The sequence below is a fragment of the Embiotoca jacksoni genome, unplaced genomic scaffold (genome assembly GCF_022577435.1).
Source record: "Embiotoca jacksoni isolate LCO1_2020_lvr unplaced genomic scaffold, fEmbJac1.0.p SCAF_7, whole genome shotgun sequence".
NCBI classification, from domain to species: domain Eukaryota; kingdom Metazoa; phylum Chordata; class Actinopteri; family Embiotocidae; genus Embiotoca; species Embiotoca jacksoni.
This window is the reverse complement of record NW_027185425.1, coordinates 13,059,645-13,080,878: the sequence shown is the minus strand read 5'-3', so window position 1 is coordinate 13,080,878 and position 21,234 is coordinate 13,059,645. Positions and strand designations below refer to the sequence as shown.

Here is a 21,234-nt window from a genome sequence, read left to right as displayed (position 1 = left end):
GTTACTGGGCATTTGCCTCTGAAGTGTCACAGCAGTAGGAAGGCACACACACACACACACACACACACACACACACACACACACACACACACACACACACACACACAAACATGCATACATTGATTCAATCAGCTCCAGCAAGCATTACCACTGGTTTGGGCTTTTTTTAATTTTGTTTTATTTCATAGTAGCATACAAAGTGGTTTGACGTGTTGTGAGGCTGTTGTGCTGAAGCTGGTGTGCGCCCTCACTGTGTGTGTGTGTGTGTGTGTGTATGTATGCGTGCCTTTGGCGCGTCCTTTGTGAATGATGGCTTTGCTAAAGTGCTGCGAAAAGAAACATTGGTTTGCTACGCTTTTGATTCATTGCTTGTGTGAGAGAAATTTGCATAGCAGGCAGACTCAGGGCAGATCTGGGCTCTCGTTAGCCGGGTGGCTAGATACTTCATCATTATCATCAGGCTCGCGCTTCGGTTCCAGCCACTCTGCCCTTGCTCATAATCTTCGAGCAGGCTTTGGAGAAGGAAAAAGAAAAAAGTCTTGAACAAATTAGGCGATGCAGTCTGGGTAAAGACACAAGCAGCATCTCTGAATGCTACGCTACATGTATAAACGTTGATCAGTGGTCATTGACCTACAGCAGGTTTCACCTGTCAGCCTGTTATTGTGTCTTCACAGGTACGCCGCACCTCTCTCTCTCCCACAATTTTTCTGCATCTTTCACCCTGACAGGCTGCAGTCCTTTTGGGGACAGTGCTTGTTATAGAGGACATGCTGACGAGTGTCGATCGATACTAACTCTGAAACCGCAGCATCAGTCTGGAACCTGTGTGTGTGTGTGTGTGTGTGTGTATGGGCATCTGTGTCTGTGCATATCCGTTGGTGTATAAGCAAAATGTTTGGCACTCAGGACAGACACATGCAGGTGCTGCTGTCATTCATTTCATCGTGCCCTTGAGGGTGTCAGCTCTCATTGCACGGGTGTATGGGTACGAGTGTGTGTGTGTGTGTGTGTGTGTGTGTGTGTGTGTGTGTGTGTGTGTGTATGTGTGTGTGTGTGTGTGTGTGTGTGTGTGTGTGTGTGTGTGTGATGGATTTAGATATCAGTTTATGGTGGATTATATGGACACCTTCAACAGCTATTTTTCTCTATGAATATTTTACTATCATACAGACAAAACACAATTTCAAGGCAGCTGTGCACATGGGGCAGACAGATGAGACAGAGAGGAGCTGTGGCTCTGCGCCAAGTGTGTTGCCATCAACAGAAATTATAGGTCAGGATTAGAGGGGCTGGCTCCAACGCAGATTGCCTCATTGAAAAACGTAAACAAAATTTGCTTCCCAAAATGCCTATCTGGTTCTACTTGACCACATTTGGGTGAGAATTGGCTGCAGTGGCATAAACGTACCCGCAGCAGGCTCGCGAAAGAAAAGGAAAACGAGACGGAGATGGAGACTAAGAGTGTTTCTTCTTCCCTGAGTCTTAAATCCGCCATGGGTAACTGCTAGAGTGTGACAGTAGGCTTATAAGAGCCAGTGCGTCGATAAATCCCGAGCGCATTTATTTCCTGCAAGACCAAGAAAGCACACCTCGCTTTATGTCCCTTGCAGAACAAAAAAAGGCGAGGTGATTTTTTTTTTTTTTCCCTATCCACTTATTTGGCCCGTTATTTATATATTAATGGGTTCACATGCCTCATAAACTTTTATTCCTAGTCAGTGCCTGGAAGGATTATTATATGAGCGTTAAATATGAATTGTTTGTAGCCTCCTTAGGGTTGCTCTTTCTGAATATGTGTCTTTGTTGTGTGTTTATTAGATAAAAATTGTCTTCATTTGCATGTCAGTATGCACTGCGGCTGACTGAAACACAAAGAAGATTTGTTAGTGAACAAGTTCACCCCTCAAAATCTCATATTAGATATGCTGATTACTGTATCATCAGAAAAAAAAAGAAACAATAAAACACTAATGGTCAACTCACAATTATAAAAAAACAAAAAAAACAAGCATAATAGGATAATTATTGAAAGGTGCATAGACAATTATGCAAAACATGTTTATTTGAAATGCAAAAAGAGAGTGAATCAACACAACCTCTTTCATGGCAAAGGCTGCAATTGGAGGCAAACCTGTGAATGTCGACACCTTTTTATTCCTTTCTTTTGTTCTATTGCTTATATTTTCTTTCTTTTTATCACGTCAGTGCAAACTATACAGTGTAAACTATCAAATCAAATATTATCATACATAAATATACAGTTCCTTCATGATTTCCATATAGCATGCCTCACACAGGAATGATAATATCAGTAAGAGTAGATAGAAACAGGAGGAAACTGATTCGAAAATAAGCCTCTCTGCATGCGATGGGTCACTAATCCCACTAATCCTGAACCTTGCTGTGACACACACGTGCATACAAAACAATCACACACACACACACACACACACACACACACACACACACACACACACACACACACACACACACATAGAAACAGCAGCCATTCAAAGACATTGCTAAATGGAATATGAAAACACAATTGACTACTTCTTAAAACACCACAGCCTGACATCCATTTATCCAGCACCCTCATACACACACACACACACACACACACACACACACACACACACACACACACACACACACACGCACATCCACAAATATGTGGTTGACCATGGTGTCTCCCCACTGCTCCATTACTCTCCCATGCAGATGATATCATCTGTAGTCGGCATGTAGGGAAGGAGCAGGCGTAGAAGCAGGGAGGAGAGGTTTCACAGCACTGCTGGAGACTGTCTGAGGAGGAGAGTTATCTAAAAAGCAAAGAGCCATGGATGAGTGCAACAGAATGACGGATGGTGAAAGTAAAGATCACACAGGCACCCAAAATCACACACACAGACACACACACACACACACGTACACTTTCCCACGTGTTATTGCTAAACTCGTGGGGCAAGATTTCCTTGTCTTGTAATGATTTCTAAATAGGGCCTCATTGCCCAGGGATATATTTAATTGCCACACACCGGCTGGTGACGCTAATGTGCACTGACAAAAAGAGAGCAAGAGGCAGTGGGAGGGAGCTAGTCACACTTGTTTTGAAGTATAACTTTGACTTAGCAAGGGCACGAGTGACTGTCACTCAGTGGTCAGCATTACACAGCCATTTGCCGGTGACGTTTTAGGGAGGGGGCGTTTTACTGTAGCTACCAGATGCAGATGCTGTCACATCTCTCACACACATACACACACAGACACAGAAACAAACCACCTCATGCCAAGCTATTGTGTTCCTCTTGCGTTGCCAGATTCCCTCGCAGTAACCATACTGTCTCCCTCTCTGCTGCAAAGCTTGTGGGTGTTTATGTTGCATGTGCTTATTTCTGCGTGTGCACGTACGTGTGCTCACCCATGTGTGTTTGTGTACTCCCAATCTTGTATTTCATCAGGTGTCATCACTAACCCAGCGAGAGCCGGTCTCAGGAGAAGGACTGCAGTTCTCACTTGTTACTTTACAAAACAGAGGCATTGTTCACAGGGAGGTACGACACAAACTGTACAAACTGTAGGCACACACATGTACGCATGGCACACACAGACAAAGAGCAACGGCATAAAGGAAACACTCTCGAGCACACATGGCCATCCAGTGTCATGTTTGTGTGGGTGGTTGCATTGTGCACATCCGCTTTTAGAAGGGACGTGCGAACACGCCGATATCCAGATACGAACAAATAAACAACAAAACAGCTTCATACTTCATGGCTGGGGGGGAGTTTCATCATAAACTTGTCTGCAGTATGCAAGGCTTGCACAAGCAAATCTCTGAATGTATACATAATTCTGTATGCATGTGTGTGGATGTGTGTGTGGATTTTTAGTGAGCTTCCTGCATTAGGATAAATAGCCTTGTCTATCATGTAAAGCTGTGTCTGGCAAACAGATTCCCCTCACGTCAAGCCAGATGAGCACAAATGAGTTCCCCCGAGGAGACGTTTCAGGTGGGGAAGAGTGTCCTTGTGCCACTTATCGTGAAGGACATCTTAAGGTTAAAGAGGAGATATGGGCGACAGCCAAACAGTAAGCATGTCTGTATCATGGATCAAGCGTGTGGAGAGCTGCAGACTGCATAAATACACAGACCAAGGCACTGAACTTAGATACGCCTCAGCAACAGCGTGGAAAGGCATCTTGTCTTGATAGTGTGATGTAAAAAAATAGAAAAATAAAAAATGCATTTACATAATGGCAGGCAATATGTCAGCCCTTGCTACTTGGTATCAATAACACCCTTCGGTCTGTCTCAGTATGTCTCTCCTGGTGACAATACCATCAGCTCACTTCTGGAAGTGGATGCAAGCTGCACCTATAGCAGCGTCAGAAGAGCATTAGATAACCGCTGGTTGTCAGCTGCGATGACGCTCTCGGTATCATTCCACCTCAGAGGTGACAGGTCCCACGCACACTACATCACTGTACTGTACCGAGAGGTAATTATACTGACCTTGTAAATCTTCTTGATGGCCCGGCAACTTAGATAATCTTCTCACATGCCAGCACGCACACATACATTCGGTCATGGATGCGCACACGCTTTATGATGTGCATTCTTTCACTGCAGCACATGCAGAGTAACCGCTGTGGGCTCAGCTGGCCAGTTGTTTACCACATGGGTCACAGCATTCTCACGCATGATTGAATTATAAGTAGTCCACGTACACTCGGAACGATCATCTATATGGAAGCTGGCATGCCAGGCACAGGAGTTAGGAGTGAGTTCAGATTGCACAGAGCACATGTCAGGAATTGCAGATAGAAAATGGAGAGAAAACATGTTGCTGTGCATTAAAAGCAGAGTTACTTTTACTTTTATACTAGTTAGTTTCAGAACATAATAAAACGATTGGTGTTCAAGCCTGATCACAAGTCTACATTACAGTATGCCGCAGCTCTTCATTAATATCTTTAGGACCAGTATTAGCAAGAGGTATTTCATTCACAGAGACTTTCATCATGGATGTTTTATGTAGATTAAAAGTTCAATGGATGTAACAACAACATCAATAAATACAGAGGTAAAATAAAAGGTGCGTAATAACGACAAAATCGTTTGATCGAGATTATTTGAACTGACCACAATAATTGTGTATCATCATTAGAATCGTTTTAATTCATCCGTATAAAAACAGCTGCATAAAATTCCCTGAACAGTCATAATTTTATCCATATTTCCACCATTTGTGGTTCGACTGACCTGACTGCGCACCCTTCTTTTTTAAATTTAAAGACATTTCCGAGGAGAATTAGTACCACCATGGTACATTGTTTATTTTTATTATTGGTATCTGACATCGTCAGTAATTTCTTTGTATATTTCAGAAATAGAATCCTATAATAAAGCATTGTTTATATATATTTACATGTACATACAGCTATATGCCTCTAGGGAGGCTGTGGCTCAGACGGTAGAGTGGGTTGAACACTAATCGGAAGGTTGGTGGTTCAATCCCCAGCTCCTCCTGTCCACATGCCTAAGTGTCCTTGAGCAAGACAATGAACCCTAAGTTGCTCCCGATGTTGTACCATCGGTGTGTGAATGTGCTCCTGATGGCAGCACCTTGCATGGTGATCTGTCTCATTAGTGGGTGAATGGGAAAACCATGTTAAAGCGCTTTGAGACCGAAAGGTGATAAAGCGCTGTACAGAACATTTACCATTTTATATGCATCATACATGCTCTGAAAGGCAAACAGAAATGTCACTTGTAGTTATGTTTTAATGTTGAACGCCAATAAATGTCTCTTCCTCTTCTTAGAGTGCATGTGTTTTATTAAACTTTGATCAGGCTGACACTTTACTAGTGGCATAAAATGAACAGCAAGAGCCGATTAAATAGTTCATTGTAATTGTTCACCTAATTGTTCACCTAAAATTGTATGTTCATGACAATCCTAATCATGAGCTCAACCAAGTGCACACTAAGAAAGGATTACATCAATATCAATAATATTAGATTTAAGCTTCTTTCTCCACTTCAGATCTCTTTAATTGAGTAAACATTTCACCCACCAACAAATAATGAGTAAACTCTAATACACAGACAAACACCAAATCAAAAAGCTTATGAATACTGCATCTCAGTATCTTTATACCTTCTCTCCCCTTTATAGTTTACGTTGCTGTCTCCTTTTCTTTTTTGTTTCCTTTCTCCCCCCACACCTCAACAGGTTGAGGCGAATGGCCGCCCACCTCTAAACATGGTTCTGTCTGAGGTTTTCTTCCTGTTAACAGGTCGATTTTCCTCATGTGGGAATTGTTGTATTGTTGGGTTTCACTCTGTAATGTTGTCAGTTCCCCTTCTCGGGACTTTAGTATGGTAAATGCCTTGAGATAACTTGTGTTGTGATTTGGTGCTATGAATAGAATAGAATTGAATGTTTTATATGAGATAAAATTACCATGACATGAAGGCCCACGGCAAAGTCAGACAATCAAATACTGGATTTTTAAAGACAGTCAGTGAATGTAGTACCAGTATTGGAGCTATGCAATGCAATGATTGGCGGGTGACTCTTTGCTTGTATTTTATGCCACTACCAGTCACACAAGGACACGTGTCCACGCACAAGCACCAGGGTAATACTCGTTAAAACAATTTCATGCTGTTACACTTATCAACACACCACAGCACCATCAAGTGTCAGAGAAGTTTACTTGCTAGTAAATTTTGATGTGAAAAATAAAGGTTTATATGCTCTTACACATGTTTTATGATAAATAATAATTGTTAGGCCTAAAGGTTACTGATTATGCATTTCAGTGGGAAGCATTGAAATTAAAGATAACTGTTTGTACACAAAAATATCTGCAGGGTATGTTTATCAATGAGGCTACCTGCGCAGCTAGCTTTTTCTATTTTGAATAGAAACAGCTTGGGCAGCATGACTATATTGCATCTGCAAAACTGATGTACACCATGCCAGTGATTTACAAAGCCTCTAAATTAAACATACACCAATGTGAAGTGTCCCTTAGAAAGCCAAATTGGAGTCTCATTTGATGCCTTGAATGCTAACGAGCCTCTCAACAGACCTATCCCTTCAGGAGTCTGGTGGGCGGAGTCGGCCTGTCATGGAAATTCAGTTCACCTGGTGTGGCTCCACTATATAAGGTGATGGCAGTCAGCCAGTCCCTCTTTATCCTTTGGCTTCCACCTTGTTTAGTTTTGTTTCATTTGCATAGAGGTTCCTTTCCCTTTCAGTTCTCTAAAAATATACTTCTCCCCTCTTTTGTCCAACCGTGAGCCGGGTTGAGACACCAGGGAGAAATACAGACGCCTACTTCAATGGGTTTATTAGTTAGTTAGTTAGACTTACTTGTGCCCAAGGGGTAATCATTTTTCAGAGAACTGTACTGTATGTGTTCACACAACAATGTCAGAAATATTTATCTATCTATATCTTATATATATTGAAAGTGGTCTACAGGCTGATTGTCCATAGAGTCAGTCTATTATTGACTCCAAGTTTTCAATCTTTCATCCAGTCACAGACTGGAGCTGGAAATACACTGCAGCACACAGCTGTTTACCTGTGCAACGTGGAGAAATAAAAGCATCTTTTCATACAGGTGAACCATCACTCAGCTCCCACAAATAGCTGCTTGAATCAAATGCTTTGCTCCAAACTGCATGTCAACACTTTTTTCACACTAAAACATGTCATTGTTGTCGAGACAACACTGCGGGATATTGTGTTTGAAAATCAGTGTGCAGTCCCACACAAAACATTTTTTTTGTCGTTGTTCCCACTAAATGTCAAACCCGTCATAGATTTGCATGGTTGGAGTTTCACATTGGAATGTTTTTTTAAATAATCACGAAAATGGAACTTGAACAGACACATACACACACACACACACACACACACACACACACACACACACACACACACACACACACACACACACACACACGTAAAAACACGGGCTTCCGGAGAGTGTGTCACATGACCATGGCCACAGCTGCACTATGGGATGCCCGTCTACTTTCTGCAGTTAATCGATCACATGAAGTCACTGGAGCTTGACTGGGAGTCAGTGGCCCAGAGAGTGATATAGACTATGTGAGTGTGTGTGTCTGTGTGATGCGGTAATATATCTCTGTGTTCCATTATCATCGAATTGCTCTATGACCACTCCAGAGCTTCAAGAGCCTTCTGAGACACATTGTAGCTCCGAAGCTTTTTGTCATCCCCTCATTCACACACACATCATATGCACTCACACTCACTCTGGCTTCCTCTCTCTTTCTCTCCACACACACACACACACACACACACACACACACACACACACACACACACACACACAAATGCACACAGTCTCGGTTGGCGGGTGCGCATGGGAGGGTCTCTGGAGGTTAGCTAATTTGGCCCACTGGTGCCTTAACCACATCTCCCTCGCTTCACTTCATCTGCTCACATGTCGCTGTAAATTTCCTCTCTCCTAAGACATCCTACTCACAAATCTATGCTGCTTTCACTGCCGATCGTCTCTTCACATCATACAACTTTCATTCGGTGCGGACACGGTGACGGACTTAATTCAGAGCCAACCTTTGCCCCTCATTCCTTTCCCTCAACCAGTTACATCCCCGGGGATCTGAACGGCGTCTGGAGCATAGGAATGGATTCGGTACTTTGTCATACAGTATGCTCTCTATGTAAATATATCTATATATCTTTTTTCTTGCTCTCTTGCTCTCGGTAGCTTAGTAGTAACACATTACCAGTTAATTTGATACAAAAAAATACTGCAAATAATAGAGTTGGCATTTAACACCTGAACCACTGGGCTATCTTTCTAAATTTCTACATGAAAAAAAGCATCTTCAAATGTAATCAGTAACTGCAGAAAACTGTAAGGACATAATCAACAACTCGGGGCTCCATGGATCAAAGACACTTGGGGTTGTTTTGAAATAGAGTAATTCTCCACATCCTTATCACCAGGCCAGATTGACATTTGAAAGATAATATATTTTTTACTACCACCAAATCAAAACTGTAAATTAGAGAGTAAACAGCAGCCTCTTAACAATCTCCCAATAAATAATGGCATTATTGAACCTGCAACTATACAACATTTATTGCAACAGAACTAAAGCACAACAAATGCTGCATTCATTATGTAGTATGGAATGACACGCAGTGAAGCCGGGAATCAAACAGGGGACTCACTGCTGATGGCATTTATGCCCAATGTAGTATGCGCCCTCACTACTTGGCTTTCAAATAAGGAACAACTCTTCTCTGGTTAACATCCTTTATTCCCAAAAAATGTTAGGGGCTATTTTGCCATCATCATCCATACGAGTGACATCTGAGGTTGCGTTCAGTTACTTTACTTTATATTGAGAGAAAAACAAGGATTTTACTTCATTGAGGATTGTTTTCTGGTCATCAGCAGATGAAGGTAGACAGGGTGATAGAAAATAGAAAAGTATTGTAGAGTAAGAGTATACAATGTTCGGAAAAACATGTTGGGAGAGTATTGAATTTGGTATTCTAGCCTTAAAAGATTCAACCTTCTTTCTTAATTACAGCTGAAATGTTGTGCATTTTCTCTTCAAAGTCACATGATTGACTGGTGCAGTGAAAGCAACATCACATGCAACTCTGATGAGGCGAACATATCTGAGGACATTAATTGAAGAAGAGCTGTGGAACTTGTTCAGCTTTGATGGTTTTGATTGGAGGCTAAATATATCCCAAACTTGCAGTTATAAGCTGTTTTGTATTGGAACTCTTTAGTGTCTCACTTCTGACTGACTTCACTCATAAATACAATATTCAAGCTGTATCTAATTGAATATTTATTTACACAGTCAACTTAAAAACTGAGAATAAACTGCACACTCAGTTCTCTGTGCGGATGGTTGCTGTGGGAGGTCATGTGGTACAGTGGAACATGTAGGTGTCAAGCAAGCATGCCTACTATGCAAATGTATTGTATGATCATGAAAGAAAAAAAGGAAAATTCCTGGGGAGATGTTGGCAGTGGTACTAATACTACTACAGCTGGACAACGATGGACAACGATGTCTATTTATTGGAAGATACACAATATATTCTCAGTTTATTTTGATTTATGGCATTTTTAATAGCATCAACAGGAAGTTGGCTCGTGTGCTGTATACCAATCCATACTGATCCAAAGCGATCTGTTTGAGAAAATGGTAATGGATATAAATGACAAGGTGTGTGTGTGTGTGTGTGTGTGTGTGTGTGTAGGGGCTTTTGCTGGAGCATAAAGGGGCTCAGTGCTGAGCCCGTTCAATGAGAGAGTCATAGCCCATGAGCGCAGAATACTAATTCTGTTGCCACAGTCACCCTGAGCAGTCTTTCAAACAAGTGTACACACACACACACACACACACACACACACACACACACACACACACACACACACACACACACACACACACACACACACACACACACACACGCACACACAGTCATGGTTCATTCTTTTTAGGAAAAATCTCCACCGCTACTGTATTGTGCAGCACGCAATTACTCTCTGTCATAAGCGATGGTGTGTGTGTGTGTGCGTGTGCATTTTTCATTGTGTCTGCATGTGTTTGAGCAGAGTTAAGGGTTATCAAAACACCTGTAGTGTATGTGCTGCACGCCGGCACGGTGTGAAAATAAACAACTCTCACCCATGCTGTTAAAGACACACACATGCACACACGGACACTCACACCCTTGTCTCTGCTCTAATTACTAAGAAGCAGATAGTATTCCATGTGGAGGGGATGAGCTGACTAGGTGTGTGTGTGTGTGTGTGTGTGCGTGTGTGTGTGTGTGTGTGTGTGTGTGTGTGTGTGTGTGTGTGTGTGTGTGTGTGTTTGTACGTGACGGACCACTGGCTCCTGCTCAATGCTAGGCTGATCTGGTCCCAAGAGTCACAACCAAATCCCAGTCCCTGTTTCCCCCTCCCTGTTTGTCTGCCCCTCCCACATTCATACACATGACACAATCCACACCTTCTATCTGTGCTAATTAGAATTCCCAACAATCGCTGTGGAAGTGCTGTGTGTGTGTGTGTGTGTGTGTTTTCTAGCATGTCATGGGGAAGTGTGAATGTCAAGAGGTTACGGCAGGTGTCCAGCAAAAAGATATTTAGACAACGGGATAATCCCTAAATCAAGACGGCACGAGGAACAGGACGATTTATTCATTAAATTAAGATGTCAGTGTTTGAAATATGTAGATATGCAGATTATCTGTCAAAGCAATATGCCCTACAGTCAGTGATATAATCGAGCATTTAAAAATATTAAATTAGAACATAAGAAATAAAAAAAACATTAAAAAAATGCTGTTTTGCCACAATTAGAACATAAAGGTTTCATTATGTGGACAAGCTGAGATTTATTTCCAAAATGTGGTATTATAAAATATAAAACAAGTCACCGTCAACATCAAGTCTAGCTGATTGGGCCCCTGTCACTTCCCGTACGTCAAATAATAAAATAAAGAGAAAGAAAATACAAGTCAACCTGTCTTTGTGTTCTGCATGTGTAAACACTGCTGGTGGACATTATAACTGTGACGTGAATGTGTCATGACTGCACAAAGCCCTATTGCACCAGAGGCAGTGGACACTGCTAGAGCCACTTCACTCCTCAATTAGATTTTTGCTTGCTGTCCATCTCAAAACAAAGAAGAATGTAACTGTTTTTGCATAGGAGCATCACAATAATTTATTTTCTAAGAATAAAAGGCCATCTCAGACCTTTCATTATGTCCATATAGTCGTCACTTAGCAACAGAGTGTCTGCAATTACTCGAGCTCATGGCTAGGTTGTTTCAGCTGTTAGTGGTAATCAGTGACATGTAAAAACAACAGTGAGGCTTCTGTTTACCTGCATGGAGTAGCAAAATAAGTTGTGCACAACTGTTGAACAGCTACAGATTTATTTGTTCATTGAAATAAGAACAGAAAAAAAAAAGAAGAAGAAGCTGTGGCTGACACTGTTTAAGGTTAGCTTGAAGTAGCTGCATAGTCCGGTCCAAAGCAGCAATTTCTGCAGTATTAACACCAAATACAAAAAAAAAAACCTGCCATGATAACAGCAAAAAAAAAGTCAAAATGTAGCCCTTCTGCCAAACGTGAGAAGGAAGCTTCCACTTACAGACACAAATTAATTTGTCCAGGCCAACTAATTAAAATAAAGGACAACTACGATAGCTACTGCAGCATGATGGATGAGCCAATACATACAAGAGGGTGTAAATTTCCCCTAAGTGATTGATGAATGATTGAGAACAATGTTAGCTTAATACTGTGTGTAAAGATATTCCTTGTTTAAATGAGACATCCGTGTAACTCTGTTATCCCCGACCGTGACTGCGAGGAACCTCAGCGTGACACTTGACAGTCAACTCTCCCTTACTGCCAACATCGCTGCAACGACGCGTTCCTGTAGATACATGCTGCACAACATCAGGAGAATACGTCCTCTTCTCACTCAGAAGGCGGCGCAGGTTCTGGTCCAGGTCCAGGTTCTGGTCCAGGTCCAGGTTCTGGTTCAGGTTCTGGTCCAGGTTCTGGTCAGCTCACGCCTAGACTACTGTAACTCCCTCCTGGCAGGTCTACCTGTTAGCGCCATCCGACCTCTGCAGCTCATCCAGAATGCAGCAGCTCGACTGGTCTTTAACCTCCCGAAATTCACTCCCACTACTCCGCTCCTCCGCTCCCTTCACTGGTTACCGGTAGCTGCCCGCATCCGTTTCAAAACATCGGTACTTGCGTACCGTGCTGCGAACAGATCGGGTCCAGTCTACATCCAGGACATGGTCCAACCTTACATCCCAGCCCGCTCCCTCCGCTCTGCTTCTACCAATCGGCTTGTCGCTCCCTCGCTGCGAGCTAAACACTCGACAAAATCACGACTGTTTGCTGTCCTGGCTCCTAAATGGTGGAATGAGCTCCCCACCGACATCAGGACAGCGGAAACGCTGTACATCTTCCGCCGCAAACTAAAAACACACCTCTTCCGACTTTACCTTGAATTGGTAGCACTCTAGTAACGCTTAAAATGACACTTACTGATAGCACTTTGTAGTTTGGCTTTCTTGAAGAAATTGTATTTTCTTGATTCTTGTTGTTCTGGGTTTTGTACCCTCATGGTTGAAATGCACTTATTGTAAGTCGCTTCGGACAAAAGCGTCAGCTAAATGAAATGTAAGGTAATGTAATGTGTATGTCCTTACAGCCCATAACGGCTGATAATATAAAACAAAACTAAAGTATATAACCACAGTGAGATAAATTTGCTGTCTTAGTGATATTTTCAGATTAGGTGGGTAATAAACTACCGGTGAGTGGAGTGGAAGCCGCGATGTGACACAACAAGGTGCTCCATATCTTGGCCCAGATCACAGCTCTAACCTCTTACGCCTTGTAGTTCTTAATCCCCAGGAGGAAAAGGACTGGCATCCATCATCCATCATATTGACAGTAGTCTACACGTATGCAGGCCACATGAGTATGTAAACACTTAAGCACTATACTGTACTATAAAATCACACACAAGCAGTTGGCTCACATATGATGATATAAATATTTAAAAACGACAAGAGGGATAAATATATCAACTTTGGTTTTCAACAGCTACTTGGTTTTATCAGGAGCACTGTACTCTTTGAATCCAGATGTACTGAACAGGCTGACAACTTAGAATTGGCTAATATCAGAAACAGTGTTCTTTATCTTTAAGAAGGGCTGAGTAACTAATTGATTGCCAATCAAATGTACAATCAATTTCATGCTTTAAATGGCACAAATGAGAAAAATTGTGATGTATTTTAAAACCCAGGTTTCTGTCCCCCATTCTAAATTTAAATTCAAAACAACACTCTCTACCCCACTCTCACAAGCAAGAGAAATAAGAACAGTGATGTGGACAAAATCATTTGCACAGTGCTCAGAGTTCTGCCCATTTGTATGCATCCACAACAGCTGTGATCAGAGGGATTATGTTTTTTTGGGCTGTCCGTCTATCTGATTGTAACATTCTCGTGAAAACAATATCTCAGGAATTTTTTGAGAGAATTTTTTTCACATTTGGCACAATTTCAATTGGACTCAAGGATGAACTGATTAGATTTTGGTGGCCAAAGGTCTCTGTGACCTCAGAAAACATTTTTGTAACCATAACTTAAGAATTAATACACTAATTACGACAAAATGATGAGGTGGTCAAAGGTCAACCCTGTGACATTATAAAGTTCTGTGAAAAGCACTTTTTCTGGCCATTATTCAACAGCATAACTCAGGAACAGAAGGGCAAAGTGTGACCATATTTTACATTTGATCGGATACTGAACTGGTGCAGACCTAGATGTAAACTGCAACTTGACGAGTGGGCGGAGGCAGAAAGCCAGCAGGTGGTGATTCTAGTTATATTTTTAAGTGCATCTGGCCAATGTGTAAAGTAGATGGTAGGAAATGAACAATGAACTAAATATATTGTTGGTGATTCTATTTGGCTGAACAAAACAAAGGTCTTGTCAACAATGGGGGAGAAAAGTAGCAAAGATCAGTACAAGGAAAATGTTACCATGCTGAGCAGAAGAACATTTGTGAAAATGAGAAGGTTATCCACAGCAGTGTTTTTTTTTTTCGTTTTGTTCAGACACATTGTGTGTCAGGTATGATTTGTGTCAGTGTTAGGGTGGTTAGAGGGGCTGGTGATTGACAGGACGACAGTGGGATCTGACTTATTTTGTCTTTCTTAGGAGCAGACCCGACATCCAGTCACACATCTCAGGGCCTCAAAAAGTGAGTGTGTGTGACCTTGTGGAACCTGTTGTGATTTCATGTGTTTTCTAAGACTTGCATCATGGGCTGAGAAGTTACAGAAATGTGAAGAACTTCACCATAACATTGTTAAATGTGTTGCATGTTGGCCGTGGTGCAGATCTATGGATTAACACACTGCAGGTCACGTGCAAGTGCAGTGTTCGAGTTAAGTTAAGATTGCATCCCATAATAGTAGGTATAATATGCAATAAATGGAAATAATAAATCTGTCCATTTCTTTTCTCTCTGTTATATGAAACATTCCCTCACCGTGGTGTTTTGCATGTAAATGAAGTCGGGCCTGTGCTGATCGCTCCTGCATGGACAGTGCTTCTTGTACTGAATTGTACGTTTTGAATATTGTATGAGGCTGATTCATTGTACATGGTGTGAGACTAAAAGTCTGCTCAATATAAAGCAGCATATCTTTGGACTTCTTTGAGGCTAAAGCCAGATAAATGCATTTCTGTGCTTAATAAGAATAGAAAAAGATACCTTCACTAAGTATATAGTTTCATTTATGGCAAAAGAGATTTGTTTTACATAGCATAATCGAGCCATCATTGCCTCTGAATAGCTAATTTATATTTAAATGAGAAGCTATTTGTTTTTCTGCGTTTTAACTGATATGTGGTTCAAATCTGTTAAGTGTCACAAAGCAACCTTTCTTCCCAAAATCAACAAATACGCATATGGATTGCAAATACTATGTTGCATTTGAGACTCCCCTTAGCAAATCTTACAGATTACAAAATACTCTTTTAAAATGATTTATTTCTCCTCCAACAAGGTGGATGAAGGCCAAACATGTTTCTGCGCTCAATACCCTCCTTTATTAACAGGTTCTCCTGGCTGGTACTAATGTCGCCACAAATCACCTAATGCCATGCGAAATATAATTTGCTCTCTGTATCTGCCATAAGCAACCTGTAAAAAAAACTGCAATTTACATTCTCTGACAAAAATAACAATTAAATTATCAGCATTTACGGTAAAAGATTTAAATAAGAACAACAAATCAAGGCTTTTTTTTTTTCAACGAAAACGAGGGACTCCAGAAGGTGTTGACTCGTATTAATTACAAAGCAAGAAAGTTAACTGTTTGCTTTATTCCTCACTCTGTAACATACAATAAATAAACTCCATGTAACCAGATCGATTTGTTCGTTTCAAGCACATGTTTACTTGAAGTCATGAATTCAGTTGACTAAACATCCAATGGATTGTTTATCTAAAATTTATATCAGAACATTAATAGAAACTTTGATACAACTTCCCAGCATGCAATAAGTTATGGGTGACTGTGGAAAATGGAGAGCCATGGAGGAAGAATGCTGGCGTTTAAACTTTGTTTTTGAGATGTCTGTGACTCAGCAAGTGCATATATAGTTTCATACAGTATTTGTCTTTTCTAGGGTAAGGAAAAGGGATGGGAGAAGCAGGGTAAAGGCAGGATTCTGGCTCTTGCTCTCACAGCGCAACGCTGGATGTAGTCATTCTGATGTTTTTGGGTAATTGGGGCATCAGGGAATTGTTTAAAAGAAGATAGTTTTATCACATAAACACACTTTTTCAGACTATCTACTCGTCAAGGACTCTGTGGTTTACTGCAGCCGTTGTGAGGGGCGAGTGACCAGCTACTGGTGAATATGCAAGAAAAAACAGCATATTTGAGGTGAGAGGCAGAAAAGCAAACAGAGCTTCCAGGCAACTGATTAATTAATTTATAGGGTAGAGCTATCCGCTTGACTTTTGCCTTTTGTCTCAAGCAACATCAGGTCAAGGCCAACTGGTAAAAGATAGTCACCTCCTCTATCCTCCCACACCGCATGTATTCATCGGACCCTTCCATTCTCCCTCTATGAGGTTGTTAGATGATAAAATGTCCCCTGCTGATTGAATCCAGAGAACCATAACTTACCCGTTAGCAAGGTAAGACTCTCCCTAGAGCTCTTAGCATGTGTGTTAATGTGTTGTTGAAGGCTGGCCAAGTCTTGCAATAAGAATATTTTGTCTCTAATTAGCTCTGTTTAGATAGCAACATGCCTATGAGCCACCCACAGGAAAAAAAAACAAAAATATAATGTAATTCTGAAATAAAAAGACAACTACAATGTGTCTCTGTATATCTACATGCACATCTACATGCACATCTACATTGCTCTGATTTAATTGCAATAAATTGAAAACGCTGGTGGCACTGATGAAGCGAAATGATTAAGAACGCTTTAGTATAAGTGCTTGACCATTTCTGCTTGGATGAAGCACTTATCTATATTACTTACAGGCGCTCGCACAGAATTATGCAGATGCACACATGCATCCATATTTCCATGTTTTTTGTGTGCGAATGGATTGTCTGCTTCATGTTCAATTCATTGATGGATGAATGACCATGTGCCCATATTTGCACATGGGTGTCAAATCTGATCTTGTCCTACCATTGTCAACAGGTGGTTTCACACACACACACACACACACACACACACACACTGAAGTCCAAGGAACCACACCTCTCTGGCCACATGGGGGACTCTCTAAAATACAGATCAAAAGACTGAATTTCTGTCAGGCATTACACATCTTTTGATGGGCCTCCTTTGAACTGCTTTGGTTGTTAATTAAAGGCCAACACACAAAAGACAACAATCAAATAATTAATTATCTGTCAAGTAGAGGAATGTGCCCTCCCTGAGGTGGTAAAAGGAGCCAGGATAACAAGCCAAACTTTTCTTGTGTATTTTTCACACCAAGCTGTTGTTCACAAGTAAACAACTGCTTTTATGTGATAAAATTCCTTTTTGATTCTGCAGCGAACCCGCTTTAAAGTATCCTTCACAATGTGCCAGAACCACATGTCCTCCCCAGTTATTTAATTTGACCCTGGATGTACCTCTCCCAATTCTCAACCCCCACGTCATGATGAAACGTGAACTTTTGTTAAACTGCTCTGGCCCTTCTTTACCTCATAAAAACCCAAACTTCTGCCACAGGTGACGATATCCACACCCTTCTAGGTGTATAAAACCTGTCACTTTGGAGACCACATCCTGCCAGCCGAAAACCACAGGATATCCCTTTTAATCTCTTCTGGGTCACAACCACTCCAATACGCCAACTCCAAAGTTGATACTCTCCAGACGCCAGATGACGGCCAGTATTGACCATCTCGAAGATCCACGTCTCCCTCACGGTCATAGGTCACCAAAAATTAACGAACTATAAGAACAAAATATGGACTTTGTGATTCCTAACTATATACCCTGCTATAATGTACTCTGATGATTCTGCTAACAGTGTGACATTGATAGAAAGTGTTCTGTATCGCAAACTATGACTTTACGTGAATATGCGGACACTCTCTCTACTCCTCTATGTCTCTCGCCCCTCTCTCTCACTCTTCTCCACCTCGTTCACCTCTCTATCTATCATGCTAAACTTGGGCTCTCATGACAACCCCCCTCCCCCTGAGACAGGGTATCGATAAGGTGAAATTCGACACCCTGATCCTTGACCATCCTCTTCAGCTTAAAAGAGGGAGACTCAAGCTGATCATTCAGATTCACACAGATTCAGATTTGTTTTAGTTTTCTTGTAGATTCATTTTACTCTCTTCCTTCGTTTCAAGACTCCTTCAAGTTCATTTTCGTTCTTCTTTGAGTTTTCAGTTATTTTTGAGTTGTATTAAGTTTTGACTTAATCATTTTTGTCTGCCTTTTTGTTAAGCTTCTAGCGCACATAGTAGTCAAAGTCTTAGAGTACGTCAGTAACTGATCACTGATCACGTACTTAATTCAACCCATTTTGATGAGCCTGTACCACAATCAGTAATTTTGTTAACGCCGCGAGCAAGGCCAGCTCTAAGCGTTCATCAGAGACACCGTCTGAACCTCTGACGTGGTTGAAATCATCACAAAGTAGGCTGGTTCATTTCTTCAGGGTGGCGAATTCTAAAAGTATCATTATAGACTTACATCTCACTCATTCAGTTCTTTATCTGTTAACCCGGTCGCAAATTCCCTCTTTCACTTCACCATCAGTAATCAGAAGGAATTTGTACATTCTCAATTATATAAACAAGTCTATAATTTAATAATTTACTGAGAAGTTATACAATAAATCATTTTTAATTAGACCCAACTGTGTCATGGTGGTATCTTTCTGAGAATATCAAAGGATTTGAGCTCTGATACGAGAATTCCGATTTAGATTATGATTGACTGATTTCATATTTATTTTGAATTAATAATTGGTCCAATATTTGACTGCTGCCCCTTCTAATAATGAGAGCAAGCATCATGTGCCTTGGAAATTGCATGTTGTGTGACAAAACATAAATAATTCTCTGTGCAGAGAAGTGAGCTGATGTGTAATTCATTGAAAATGGCAAATGCAGCTCTAAAACACAGGAACAGGAACATGATCCTACCTTGTCGGACATCTCTGGGCGCTATGGCGATTGCATCGTTGGAATGCAGTTCAGTGACGCAGCAGTCGTCAGGAACCTGCGAACCATTGCTGGAACTGTGTGGTGTCTCCGGGAGCAATGGAATAGGTGGTGCCATGATGTTGTGATTTGGACAAATACAGCCTGTCTGGGTCATCCCGCAGCCATCCCCATCAGAAACGTCCTGGTCTCCATGGTGATCCGTGCGCAAACACTCCTCGAACCATCGGCAGAGCACACCGCAGGTAAACTGACTGGAGTTCTCGTTGTTGATGAGTAACACCTCTACCAGCCTCAGCTCCAGTAATTCCTTAGTCACCTGAGGTTCATCTGCAGCTGGATGTCTTGTTAGACACAGTTGGACAAAGTTCTTATCAAACTGTAGGAACGAGTAAGGTCCATCTGAGTTGGATTGGCTGCCACAGAGATCAATGACTTCCTGATCCCTGGCAGGGGCCGTCTGTAAATGAAGGGGACAGCTTTGATTGGCCAGGTGGTGGTCAAGGGAAAGGAGCATGGGGGAGTGTGTCCGGCAGATGACAGGATGGCGGGTGAAGCGGAGGTAGAGGGAGTACTTTGTGGGATCTGGGTTTTCCAGGGACCAGGAACAACCCGGCGCCCTGGAGGGAAAGAGCTCCCTTAGGGAGAAAGAGCCATAGAGCACCCCAGCTACGAGGCTGGAGCATGGTGAGGAGACGGGCGAGGGGGCCCCCTCCGCCCCGGTGCTGGGGATGCTATCGGCAGCCCCATAGGCAGCCTCAGCCAGGGCAGAGAGAGGAGCTAGAGCGAGGGCAGACACAGCAGCCAGGGCCCCAGCCACAGCCAGGAGAGAGGACAGCACAGACAGACACACCCCACCAGCAGTGTTCATCCTATGACATTCGTCCTGCATGGACAGAGAAAAGAGAAAAGGATGGGGGGGGGGAGAATGGTTTGGACGTTAGACATATCCGGGGATATCTTCAAACACAACCTGACAAAAACAACATGACATGACAAAAAAAAATATTTTGATATACTGAACGTGTCGAGACTGAAGAATCATGTCTGATGGGAATTGTTATTGGACAGATTCCTGCCTCGCTTCCGAGTAGAATATAACCAACTTTATGGCCGCAGTTGTCATGAAGTTCTTCAAACGCATGCACGTGCACACGCGCACGCCACACACACACACACACACACACACACACACACACACACACACACACACACACACACACACTGTCAAAAACACAAACACATCCCTGCTGGGCTGGATTAAAAGGGTTGATGACTTGGCTGTTGAGACATGCACTGTGGGGCCTGCTCTACCCTTTCCTGCTGATATGTGCACACAAATACACAGACACATTCACACACACTTACACACACTCCATCGCCTGCTGAGCAGCTCCCCCAAGGCTCTGGCAAACTATTACCATCACCGACACAGTGAGGGTCCGCCAACAGCCTGATTTTGACTCAAGCAACACACACACACACTGCTGACAAAGGAAAAACCTCCACATACAGTGTTTTAGTGTTTCGCTTAAAACTACTTCAATAGTCATTATATTTTTGTACACTTGCTGTGTCTGCTCCATCACCTGAGACGTTCAAGTGGTTCTGCATAAACGCGCTTTGAGGAGGATGTGTGGGAGATAGGAAATGTTCACACCACTCTACCAATAACCTTGTAGCATAAAACCCAGACAAGTTTCTCTAAAATAACAGAGCTCTGCAATTCAACAAATGACTCTCTGCAACACTTTTATACAGCTTCATACTGCGTAAAAATATAACGAAACTATTACAAAGTACAAATTTTAAAAAAGAACAAAGATCTCCATAACAATGGATTTTGTTATAGATTTGTGTAATACACTGTCCTGTACAAGTAAAAGTGGTGTGTATTT

The 21,234-nt window shown here is 41.9% G+C and overlaps 1 protein-coding gene across 4 annotated transcripts in view; it reads right to left on the bottom strand.

Moving 5' to 3' along the window:
* adgrb2 (adhesion G protein-coupled receptor B2) overlaps positions 1-21,234 on the bottom strand; it is a 211,619-nt gene that overhangs the window by 127,576 nt on the left and 62,809 nt on the right. For all 4 annotated transcript variants that reach the window (XM_069176990.1, XM_069176991.1, XM_069176992.1 and 1 more), the window contains exon 2: positions 19,319-20,222. In XM_069176990.1, the coding sequence (XP_069033091.1) occupies positions 19,319-20,207 (889 nt within the window). In that variant the 5' untranslated portion in view covers positions 20,208-20,222. The remainder of the gene's footprint in view (positions 1-19,318; positions 20,223-21,234) is intronic.